Raw genomic sequence first — 12704 nt, 5'->3', positions numbered from 1 at the left:
GCATCCAACGGTGTTAATGTCTAGCTTCAATCAATCCATGATCTTGAGCAACTATTCATCTATTGTCTGGGGTAAATACCTGTCCCTACCTTACGCGGAGTGGACTCCACTGGTCACGGCTTCTCACAAGCACTCCAGGACTGATTAAGACGATTCGTCTGATTGATTGGTTTTGCCTCTTTTATTAGACCGAAAATTCTGTCAAGAGCTTTTAGTTTAGTTTATTTTATCAGTGTGAAGTATTAATTTTTGATATTATCCATCTTGGTGGGTTAGCCACATTTTTTGAAGTTCATTCATCTGGTGGCTGTCTTGTGACTAGGTGTTTTCTAGTAGTTTGATAGATAACTGATTGATCGTTTATATCTGTTTGCCTTTGCTTTCTCACGGGTTTTACCAACTCATGGTTAAATCGTAGTTTTTGGGTTTAAGTTATTTTCTTAGTATTTATTTCTATACAAGTATACATATTAAGGCAAACAGCGCATAATCGAATTAGTTCTATACTGTTTCATTTGTAACTCGAGTTTATCATTCATTGCACCACGTAATGTAAATTTTAAAACGGTTTATCGATGGAAATTTTTTATGCAATATCATGTTCCACAATTATGGAATACTTTTAAGTGTTTGGAGATATCGATTAGTAATAAGTCCATAGCAGTGTCCCAAACGTTTGGAATATTGGAAAAACACTGAACAGTTCATTCATCAAGAATTGAAATGGTAATTTAGTCAATTTTTTTATAACGAAATGGGACAATGTATCTAAAAAATGATACTTCAGGCTGCCAATAGAAAGGACTTTATAAAATCTATCAAACTGGTAAGCACATGTTGATGTGTTCAAAAGTGGGAGCTCTTCCCCCAACGTATTCGTGTATTTAATGCCTAGCTTACAACGAATTTTTGCATACTAAACTTTTACATGTATAACTTATTGTACTGAACATTGTTCTTTACTTCAGGTTCTAAATTGATATTTTACTTCCAAGCAAAATTTTATCCACAACACCCTGATCTTGTTTTTGACTGTCCTAAGTCCAGATATCAATTTTGTCTTCAGTTAAGGCATCATTTAAGTATTGGACGGTGAGTTTTGTTTCTATATACCTATATTATGATGAATTTTGGCGTTTCTATCCCTTTTTAAAAGTCTGGTCGGTTTTATCTGCAGTTTATATAAAAAAGAATGTTGTATCAAATATACTGAACAATTTAATTATTCATCCATTAACACATGCATCAGCCCAACCTATTACATTTCACATGAGAACAGTTAAAGGAAAATTCTTAGAGGAAAACACAATAGTTGAAATAGTGATAGCTCTAGTTTTAACAACTTTACATAAATATTATAGTTAACGGATAATGTATTTCATTACGGAAGCAGAAATTTTGAAATGATATTAAAATATGAAATTCGGAGAAATATAAGGAGTACACATATCTACCCCCATGTAACTGATTTTGACTCATCTCATCCAAGTTGTTCAACTGTAGAATATGATTTTTTCCCCGATCTCAAACGCGGAGTTGAAGTTTTCCGATATGATTCAATCCAATAATGAATAACTTTATCTACCGATGTCATGTCTTTATGTGCCAACCCTTAGCATTCTTCGAACTTGTATGTCATTCAGAAACAAACAGTTACCAGTCATGACCAAGGTCGACAGAACATCTTACCCACGCTACATGTGGCTCAAAATAGTAAAAGGTCTAGTTGGGTGGTGTCCATGCCGAGGTCGCGTCATATTTTAACTCGTAAAGCTCTAGGTGATTGTTTGATTGTCTTATTATTGTATTTATGACCTTTCACAATTTTCTAGATTCGCTAATTGTAAGTGCTAGTAAACACTTATAGTTTTAGCTCGGAATATACGATAAAAATGACAGTCATTCCAAATCTCTTACACTTGTCGTTCCTCGTGGAGCCATCAACCAGGATTCTCCATCGAACTCTCTCTTGGGCAATCCTTCCCAGTTGTTTCCAAATGGTATTCATTCTTTTGTTGGCTGCTTTCGTCTAGTGTGTGATGACATCTCAGTACGGATACAGAAGGCTCGATTAGCGTTTGCCAACTTGCTTCATTTATGGTGTAGGCGAGATACCCGTCTATCAACCAAAGAACGTGTTTACTGCGCGGCAGTTCGTTCCGTCCTACTTTATGGCAGTGAAACATAGCTGGTAAGAGTAGAGAATATTCGTACGCCAGTAATATTTGATCATAGGTGTCTTCGAAACATTGCTCGTATATCATGGGACCATCGAGTAAGTAACACAGTTGTTAGGAAACGGGTACTAGGTAAGGATGGCAAATCAATTGGTCAAGTAGTGAAACTTCATCAGTTGAGATGGCTGGAACACGTGTTACGTATGCCCAACCACCGACTGCCTCGACGTGCGATGTTTTCTTGTATAGGAGTAGGTTGGAAGAAAGCTAGGGGCGGCCAGACCGAAACATGGCACAAATCCATGAAGTCACTGACAAGTGGACTGAGTCATGTTGGTAGTTGTAGACTACCTGGTTGGGGACCGCGATATGATAGCAATTGATGGTTAGAGACCCTGAATGACATGGCTCAAAATCGTTTTCAATGGCACAGGTGCATCCACTCTTTATGTTCTCCCAAATTCTAATCTTCTGAATTCTTCATGTCCTTTATTTCCTTTCCAAATTTATTTCACTGTATTATACTCCTTGATTAACATCTTCAAACCCTGATCTTTCCGATTACTGCTTATATTCTTACTACTTCTACCACTACGGAATTTGAGTCGACAACTGCATCTCTGTTCTAATGTGGTGTGGCAACTCGAACTGATGTACGCACGTACGAAGTTCTACGTTGTTGATTGACTGACTGTCTGCTTCCAATTCTCGATGCAATATGTTCTTTCTTCTTTCTGTTTTCGTTTTGCCCTGAGGACTCACGGTTGTGACTTGCCTCTTGATGCAGTCTGATGACTTCCACAATATGTGTTCTATCCACTTCCAGCGTCCTTTCCTAATTTCCTGTTTGTTTGGAAGTTGGTTTGTTCTTTGTAACAACAGATTGTTGCTGATGGTGTCTGTCTAACGGATCTAGAGTATCTTGCGTAGTCAGTCAGTCAGTAACAATGTAGAACTTCATACGTACGTACATCAGTTCGAGTTGCCACACCACATTAGAACAGAGATGCAGCGGTCGATTCAAATCCCGTAGTGGTAGAGGTAATAAGAGTATAAGCAGTAATCGGGAAGATCAGGGTTTGAAGATGTTAATCAAGGAGTATAATACAGTGAAATAAATTTGGAAAGGAAATAAAGGACATGAAGAATTCAGAAGATTAGAATTTGGGAGAACATAAAGAGTGGATGCACCTGTGCCATTGAAAACGATTTTGAGCCATGTCATTCAGGGTCTCTAACCATCAATTGCTATCATATCGCGGTCCCCAACCAGGTAGTCTACAACTACCAACATGACTCAGTCCACTTGTCAGTGACTTCATGGATTTGTGCCATGTTTCGGTCTGGCCGCCCCTAGCTTTCTTCCAACCTACTCCTATACAAGAAAACATCGCACGTCGAGGCAGTCGGTGGTTGGGCATACGTAACACGTGTTCCAGCCATCTCAACTGATGAAGTTTCACTACTTGACCAATTGATTTGCCATCCTTACCTAGTACCCGTTTCCTAACAACTGTGTTACTTACTCGATGGTCCCATGATATACGAGCAATGTTTCGAAGACACCTATGATCAAATATTACTGGCGTACGAATATTCTCTACTCTTACCAGCTATGTTTCACTGCCATAAAGTAGGACGGAACGAACTGCCGCGCAGTAAACACGTTCTTTGGTTGATAGACGGGTATCTCGCCTACACCATAAATGAAGCAAGTTGGCAAACGCTAATCGAGCCTTCTGTATCCGTACTGAGACTTCGTCACACACTAAACCACAAGGGCTGATGAGACTTCCAAGACAAGTGAAACGGTCGACACGCTCAATTACTTCACTCCCTATCATTAGTTTGGTTGTCGATGCAACCCAATCCTGAAGCAATATTATGCATTTCGAGGGGGATAATTGCATCCCGAACATGCTTGCATTGTTACTTAGAGTGGTCAGAAGACTGCATTTTGTCAGCGTCTTCACCAAATAGAACTATGTCATCGGCATATTCTAGGTCATAAAGTGAATCTCCCGGTAGATGTTCAATATCTGGAAATTTATATGAGGAAAGTGTTATCTCTAAAAGCAAGTCAACGACAAAGTTGAACAAGAATGGAGAGAGTGAACAGCCCTGACGAACACCACTTGAGGTAATCAATTCTGATGACGGTTCGCCATAAGCTCTCACTCTACCAGTTGTGTTCGAGTAGAGAGCCTGTATAAGGTTAATGTACTTCTTTGGTACTCCTTTCAGTGACAAACACTGCCACAGAACCTTATGATCAACAGAGTCAAATGCCACCTTAAGGTCGAGAAATACTCCGATTGTGGGGCGTCTGAATGTGTGTCTGTGTTTTAGAACCTGACGTAGTGTGAATATCTTGTCTATACAGCCACATCCAGGTCGAAAACCAGCCTGATTTTCTCTAGTCTGTTCTTCACGAGCTTTGGTTAGGCGTCGAAGTATTATCGAAGCTAATATTTTAGACACTTTATTAGTCAAACTGATTCCTCTGTGATTGTCACAAGAGGACTTTTGTCCTTTCTTATAGACTGGCAAAATCAGTGATTGAGGCCAGTCAGATGGGATTACGTCCAGTTCCCAAATTCTACCTAAGACCTCAGTTAATCTCACTGCTAATACTGGACCACCATCTTTAAAAATCTCAGGAGTAAACCTGTCAGAGCCTGCTGCTCTCACTCGCTTCAGATCTCCTATGGCTTTTTCAACTTCGTAAAGAGACGGAGGACCTACATTAACTTGCCATTCAGGTTGACTGGAGATCGTGGGAAACCGAAGTGTGGCTGAAGGCCAGTTGAACTGATCCCTGAAGTGTTCTGCCCATCGATCTAACTTCCTGGATTGATAATGTATAATATTTCCATCTTTCTCTGAGATTGTCTCGCTAGCAGTCGGTTTCCTAATACCGTATTCCTTAACAAGTCTGAACAATTGTCTGCTACTACCCATTGCCGCTGCCTTTTCCATCTCTCTTGCTTTCGCTACCCACCACTGTTCACGATCATTGCGTAGACTTTTTGTCAGCTCGCGCTTAAGCTGACTCCGCTCTTCATTATGTTCAGATCCAGATGTATTGAGTTTCCGAGCATCAATCAGTGCGATAGATGCTGCTGAGATCCAGTGTTGCTCCCTAACCTTCTGGTTTACCTTACTAGCAGATATCACTGCTGTTTCCACAGCTTTTCGGATATCATTCCATGCTGCCTCGGGGTGGACATCACATACATGGCTGCCTAACTGTTTTCCTAGTTGTTCCTAAAATATACTCTTAGCTTGACTATCATTAAGTAGGGCCCTAAGGGGTTTACTTGCAGCGTCTTTCCTACGTCCAGTAAGACGCAGACAGATACGCGCTCGTACTAGAGCATGATCTGAATCTAAGCATGTGCTCCAGAATGAGCGACAGTTTTCTATCGAGCCCCTCCATCGGTGGCTGATAGCGATGTGATCTATTTGGGTCCAACGCTGGGACGAATTAGGGGTCTCCATGTTAAAAGATGTTTTCCTTATGCTTAAAGTTAGTATTTGCAAGGAACAGGCGGTTATCTGAGCATAGCTGCAACAGACGGTCGCCATTATCTGTTCTTTGAGCCACGACACTATAAGATCCACCTAGGTGTCTTTCCCCATCGCTTAATTTACCTACTTGAGTATTAAAGTCACAAGCCACTATTACTACATCCCAGCGCCTAGCTTTTCGGAGAAGGTCGGAGAGCTTTCTGTAAAACTCATCTTTTACATCATCTGCGCTGCAGTCAGTGGGAGAATAGGCAGAAACGACGAAGAGGCAACGACGAGTGTTCCTATTTTTCCGGATTCTTACTGTTCCGTTCAGTCGGACAGCGTACAAACGACTGTCTACTGGGATCCACTCTAAGAGAGCTAGTTCTGCCCTAGGACTCAATGCTATACCTACGCCGGCGAGGCCACGGGAAGCAGAATCAGGGCTTCCAGATACACGAAGTGTGAATCGAGTCGGTTCTTTATTTTGGCATGGTGAGGTCAAATGAATGACGCTACTCGGATCCTGTATGGGCGTTTCGGAGACGCAGCACAAATCGATGGCGCGGGATTCTAAAGTCCTAGCTAAGGAAGCCTGTTGTCCTATTTGGCACAGTGTTCGGACGTTTAAAGCTCCTACGTGTAGTTTAGAGCGTGGTTTCAGGAGACCAGGAATAGCGTTCTGCGTACTCGAATCGTTTTCTCTAGCGGTGCGAGATGATAAAGAGACGTGAGAAGGGTTAGTCATGGAGATAAGAGAGGTATTAGGGGGTTTAGGAAGGATTTGAATGTGACCAACTTGGTCTCGTGTGCTGTTACGGGTATGAGGGCTGATATCACTTCTCGGCTGCCCACACCGTGGAAGGGTATTTCTTGAGGAACCTGGAAAGGAAATTGGATTAGTGTTGGTCTTAACGACCTGGGAGCGTGACCGCAGAGCCCAAGGGATAACTGCTTGAGGCCGGTCGCGCATGGTTTTTTCGTGGAAGGTTTTTAATGTGTTAGCTCCGTTCTTCAAAGGGCCTTACCGCCGGAGACGGAAGTCCGTGAGGTAAGGTGAAGTGTGACATTTTTAGGGTCGACCTTTTCTAACCCCACCCCTCCTTGTGGGAAGGCAGCATCGCTGCAGATGCTGGTTGTCCGAGGGAAACACCTTACTGCTGTCACACCCCTCTACAGTCAGCAGTACGACTTCGCCCTCAGACCTTGAGTTGCTGCTTTTAGTCTTACCGTTCTCCAATCGACCTGCCTGGCATGGTAGAACCTACAGGAACATATGTTCCAGCCAATATAGCTCGATTGGGTCATCACGATAAGCAAGCCCGACCACCGCGTCAAGGTAGCAGCTGCGGTCGGGGTATCTTGCGTAGACAGGTAATTGTATGGATACCTGTACATTTTGATGATGGTTGTAGTAGTTGTAGTAATTTTCATCTCTGTTTAATAGAACTATCTTGATGTTGGCATTAAAAATTGTGGCCTACGTGCTGGCTTACAGACAGTTGTTGTGAGTTCCAAATGTTGTTGACTAGTATGAATGCTGCCCTTGTTTTGCCAATCAGTGCCTTCATATTTGTATCAGATCCCACTTGTTTATCGATGATGCTGATGTTTAGGTCCGTAGACGTTTTCGCCTCTTCCAGAGCTTCTCCATCAAGTATGATTATTCCTTATCTAAACCGGAAAATAATGAAACAGTTACTTAGTGTTAGTTTTATTATATTTGGCACATTTAAAGTCACTGGTCCGGTTTTATTTTCAATGGTAAATTTCTACTTTGTGAATTTTATTGGGATTCATTACTTAGCAATTATCATGTCATGTTTATTTCTGTTTATTTATAGACTCTTATGCTCATTTGAAACTCACGTAATATTGGGAGCATTGATAGCTCAAATGGATCTAGGAAATGCTGTGAAACATCGGCGATCTCGTAGTAGTCATTCAAGTTGTCAGTCCAATCCATATGTTGAATCAACATCGCCTGATTTTTCACGTCGACAGTCAACTTCCCCAGCTCGAAGTTTTTTATCCGAACGTAGATGTAGTTTAGCTCAACCTGAACATAGTGATGATAGTATTATATGGGATGCACGTGTTGATAATCAGTCCAAAAAAGATAAGCCTTGTTCATCTTCTGTTGGGAATAAAGCCAGCACATGCAATCACATTGGTTGTAGTTGTTCTACACAACAGATAGATAATATCAGTATAATGTATTTACAATGTTTACCACACTTAGCTAGAGGATCCGTTACTTCATCATCCATTCAACATAGTACAAACAATATATCAAACGGTAGCAGACCAAGTCTATTGTCATCTACGTTAAACAATATTGAAAATGTATTGTTATCACCAGTAAAGCAAACTTTTAGCCCTGGATGGGCTTATCCAAAATCTGATTGTCGTTATTGTCCTGTGCTTCTATCACGTATTGCTCGATTACACCGGCATCTTAGGTAAGTGAACGTTGCTTACATATATGTAGCTGTGTTTCATTTTTTAATACTATTCTAATTAAGATCAAGATGATTTGTTGACAAAGTTATGTTTTTATCACATAGAAGCTTTAGCACTAGGAATATTACTAATCAAGAAATTGAATGAACAGTTATACTAATAACCTTTTATGACTTTTTACATTGATCGATTTTTAGTGTTTTATCATTTTTGACCTAAATAGATAAGGATTAACAATGTGTCACTTCTTAACCTTAGTTCCTTAACATTGTGGCATTTCCTAAGCTGTTGTACTTCAGCACTGTTCATCTAAAGTCACTTCATAATCTTTTCTGTATTGTAAAATGTAATATGATAAAAAATCAGATAAATGCATTTAGAAATATTATAGTAGTCATATCTCTAGGTCATTTGTGTTGTCTTTAGTGGTTTGAACATTATATTACAGATGGTCAAATCCTAATTTTGAAATCATTCTATCTTCAGTTTGAAAAATGTTATAGTTTGTACTATCTAAAGCGCCGGACATTCGCTTCTCGTCCTCTCAATTTCGTAAACAACACGAGAAGGCAGTGAGTATGACTTCCCTGGAAGTGGTTGTATGTATGTGACCATGTGAGAGCATTTTTAGAGGGAGAGCTGACTCTCCCCACTCTCGGCCGTACCACGGCATTTGGGGGCATTTCGCACAATCTGGTCACATATATATTTATCAAGGTATTTTATATGAGAATTAATAAAGATCAATTAAATGAAGGTTCAAGTAACTATAATATTAGTCGCAATATATTATTTGCACCAGTCTACATAAGTGACGCTTATCAAAATTGTTATTTTCATAATTTGCTTTATTTTGAACTGGTGATTTCAAGCTAATCGTCAAATAGGATTTTACAATAGAATATTAGTGCTGAATTATTTATTTATTTTACCACATAGATATTGGTACAAGGAGGCACCAAATACATATGTGCTACACAAATCTCATTCGATATGTGTGAGGGCGGGTGGTCTTCTTAGGGGGCCACTCCCCGAGCCTTCGACCTGAAGGTCTGGTCCACAAGGCAGTGGAGCATCATAAAGAGATGCAGTCCCATGGAAGCCGGTGACCAACAATTGGTTCACACGCCTTTTGTTCCCGCAGGATACTGGAGCCCATGTGCACCATTGGTTTGGAATCCGGTTAAAGCGCCGGGCATTCGCTTTTCGTCCTCTCATTTTCGTAAACAACACCCCGCCACGAGAAGGCAGTGAGTAGGACTTCCCTGGCAGAGGCTATATACGTGTGGCCATGTGAGGGCATTTCGAGAGGGGGAACGGACTCTACCCACTCTCTGCCGTACCAGGGCATTTTGGGGGCTGAATTAATACAAGTTCATATGATACAAGTCTTTAGTTACAAATTAATAACGAATAAATTTTCTCTTTTAATGCAATTATTTTATTCTCTAGCTAAATCGATTAAATCATTCATTTACTTTCATATTATGAACATTATTTTACATAAATTCACTTGACATTGTTTGCTTGAATCTTCCCATTGAGGTTTAAGACTACAATCGATCAGTCTGTTATTGGCATATGTGCATACCATGCGTATTGCCTCGATATTGCCTTAATTCACAAGCTTTATGAGCAAAAATGGATAGCGGCTAGCTATGGGATCCAGGACGCGCGTTTCGTCCTATTTGGGACTCGTCAGTCGGATGTACCTCCATCTCAGAGCTAATGTTCACTCTGGGACTCGAACCCAGTACCATTCGCTTCAAACGCCATCGCATTATCCAGCTGACAAGTCCCAAATGGGACGAAACGCGTGTCCCGTATTTCACTGATAGTCACTGTCCATCTTTGATTCAGTTTCATAGTCTGAAAAGTCTTTAATGAATATAATTTTTATTCTTTTGATGTAATGTCAATCTCAGTCTACACGAATTGAGAATTTAACAAGTTTTCAGATACTTCACATTGAGCCACTGTTCAACAAAAGCTCGATTGGTGAATTCCTGTCTAGGTTTTCACACTTATCGATATTGAGAATTATGTGTCAGTAACTTTGTTAAGCAGAAGTGTGCAGGAGAAGTTAAATGGTTAGTTGCATCGACCTCCAATGATCATAGTTCAGGGTTATTCATTAAAGTGAGTGAGATGTAAGCCGGGAATCGAGAGTACAACTTTAATCCGTTCAACTGGTCTCGATTCCAGTTTACCAGAAAGGAAAGAAATCCTCTTTTTCTGATAATAAGGGCATCGTTTCAGTGTCTGAATGGAGTTCAGTCAGTAACAACGTAGATTTTCGTACGTACGTACATCAGTTCGAGTTGCCACACCACATTAGAACAGAGATGCAGTTGTCGACTCAAATTCCGTAGTGGTAGAAGTAGTAAGAATATAAGCAGTAGTCGGAAAGATCAGGGTTTGAAGATGTTAATCAAGGAGTATAATACAGTGAAATAAATTTGGAAAGGAAATAAAGGACATGAAGAATTCAGAAGATTAGAATTTGGGAGAACATAAAGAGTGGATGCACCTGTGCCATTGAAAACGATTTTGAGCCATGTCATTCAGGGTCTCTAACCATCAATTGCTATCATATCGCGGTCCCCAACCAGGTAGTCTACAACTACCAACATGACTCAGTCCACTTGTCAGTGACTTCATGGATTTGTGCCATGTTTCGGTCTGGCCGCCCCTAGCTTTCTTCCAACCTACTCCTATACAAGAAAACATCGCACGTCGAGGCAGTCGGTGGTTGGGCATACGTAACACGTGTTCCAGCCATCTCAACTGATGAAGTTTCACTACTTGACCAATTGATTTGCCATCCTTACCTAGTACCCGTTTCCTAACAACTGTGTTACTTACTCGATGGTCCCATGATATACGAGCAATGTTTCGAAGACACCTATGATCAAACGAGTATCCTCTAGCAAGGGATACAATGGACATCTAAGATGCAGTTGGACGATCTAGACTTCGCAGATGATCTGGCCCTTCTATCCCAAACGCAACAACAGATGCAGGAGAAGACGACCAGTGTGGCAGCAGCCTCAGCAGCACTAGGTCTCAATATACACAAAGGGAAAAGCAGGATTCTCCGATAGAACACAGCATGCACCAATCCAATCACAATTGACGGAGAAGATTTGGAAGATGTAAAAACCTTTACGTATTTGGTCAGCATCATTGATGAACAGGGTGGATCTGATGCAGATGTGAAGGCGCAGATCAGCAAAGCAAGAGCAGCATATTTACAACTGAGGAACATCTGGAACTCAAAGCAACTGTCAACCAACACCAAGGTCAGGATTTTCAATACAAATGTCAAGACAGTTCTACTGTATGGAGCAGAAACCTGGAGAACTACGAAAGTCATCATCCAGAAAATACAGGTGTTTATTAACAGTTGTCTAAGCAAAATACTTCGGATCCATTGGCCGGACACTATTAGCAACAACGTACTGTGGGAGAAAACAAACCAGACCCCAGCGGAGGAAGAAATTAGGAAGAAGCGCTGGAAGTGGATAGGACACACACAACTGCGTCACAAGACAAGCCCTCACATGGAATCCTCAAGGCCAAAGGAAAAGAGGAAGACCGAAGAACACATAACGCCGAGAAATTGAAATAGATATGAAAAAAGTGAACAAGAATTGGATAGAACTAGAAAAGAAGGCCCAGGACAGAGTGGGTTGGAGAATGCTGGTCAGCGGCCTATGCTCCATTGGGAGTAACAGGCGTAAGTAATAAGTAAGTAACGAATATCCTCTACTCTTACCAGCTATGTTTCACTGCCATAAAGTAGGACGGAACGAACTGCCGCGCAGTAAACACGTTCTTTGGTTGATAGACGGGTATCTCGCCTACACCATAAATGAAGCAAGTTGGCAAACGCTAATCGAACCTTCTGTATCCGTACTGAGACTTCGTCACACACTAAACCACAAGGGCTGATGAGACTTCCAAGACAAGTGAAACGGTCGACACGCTCAATTACTTCACTCCCTATCATTAGTTTGGTTGTCGATGCAACCCAATCCTGAAGCAATATTATGCATTTCGAGGGGGATAATTGCATCCCGAACATGCTTGCATTGTTACTTAGAGTGGTCAGAAGACTGCATTTTGTCAGCGTCTTCACCAAATAGAACTATGTCATCGGCATATTCTAGGTCATAAAGTGAATCTCCCGGTAGATGTTCAATATCTGGAAATTTATATGAGGAAAGTGTTATCTCTAAAAGCAAGTCAACGACAAAGTTGAACAAGAATGGAGAGAGTGAACAGCCCTGACGAACACCACTTGAGGTAATCAATTCTGATGACGGTTCGCCATAAGCTCTCACTCTACCAGTTGTGTTCGAGTAGAGAGCCTGTATAAGGTTAATGTACTTCTTTGGTACTCCTTTCAGTGACAAACACTGCCACAGAACCTTATGATCAACAGAGTCAAATGCCACCTTAAGGTCGAGAAATACTCCGATTGTGGGGCGTCTGAATGTGTGTCTGTGTTTTAGAACCTGACGTAGTGTGAATATCTTGTCTATACAG

At 41.1% G+C, this 12704-nt stretch overlaps 1 protein-coding gene across 1 annotated transcript in view; it reads left to right on the top strand.

The window, feature by feature from the left end:
* The window catches only part of FRM-1_1 (erythrocyte membrane protein band 4.1-like), a 41466-nt gene that overhangs the window by 6171 nt on the left and 22591 nt on the right, over positions 1–12704 (top strand). Inside the window, exons 6-7 of the mRNA XM_051209836.1 lie at positions 969–1092; positions 7535–8152. Of these exons, the coding sequence (XP_051075300.1) occupies positions 969–1092; positions 7535–8152 (742 nt within the window). The remainder of the gene's footprint in view (positions 1–968; positions 1093–7534; positions 8153–12704) is intronic.

The sequence above is a fragment of the Schistosoma haematobium genome, chromosome 1, assembly GCF_000699445.3.
Source record: "Schistosoma haematobium chromosome 1, whole genome shotgun sequence".
Taxonomy (NCBI): domain Eukaryota; kingdom Metazoa; phylum Platyhelminthes; class Trematoda; order Strigeidida; family Schistosomatidae; genus Schistosoma; species Schistosoma haematobium.
This window is presented reverse-complemented; position numbering and strand designations above follow the sequence as displayed.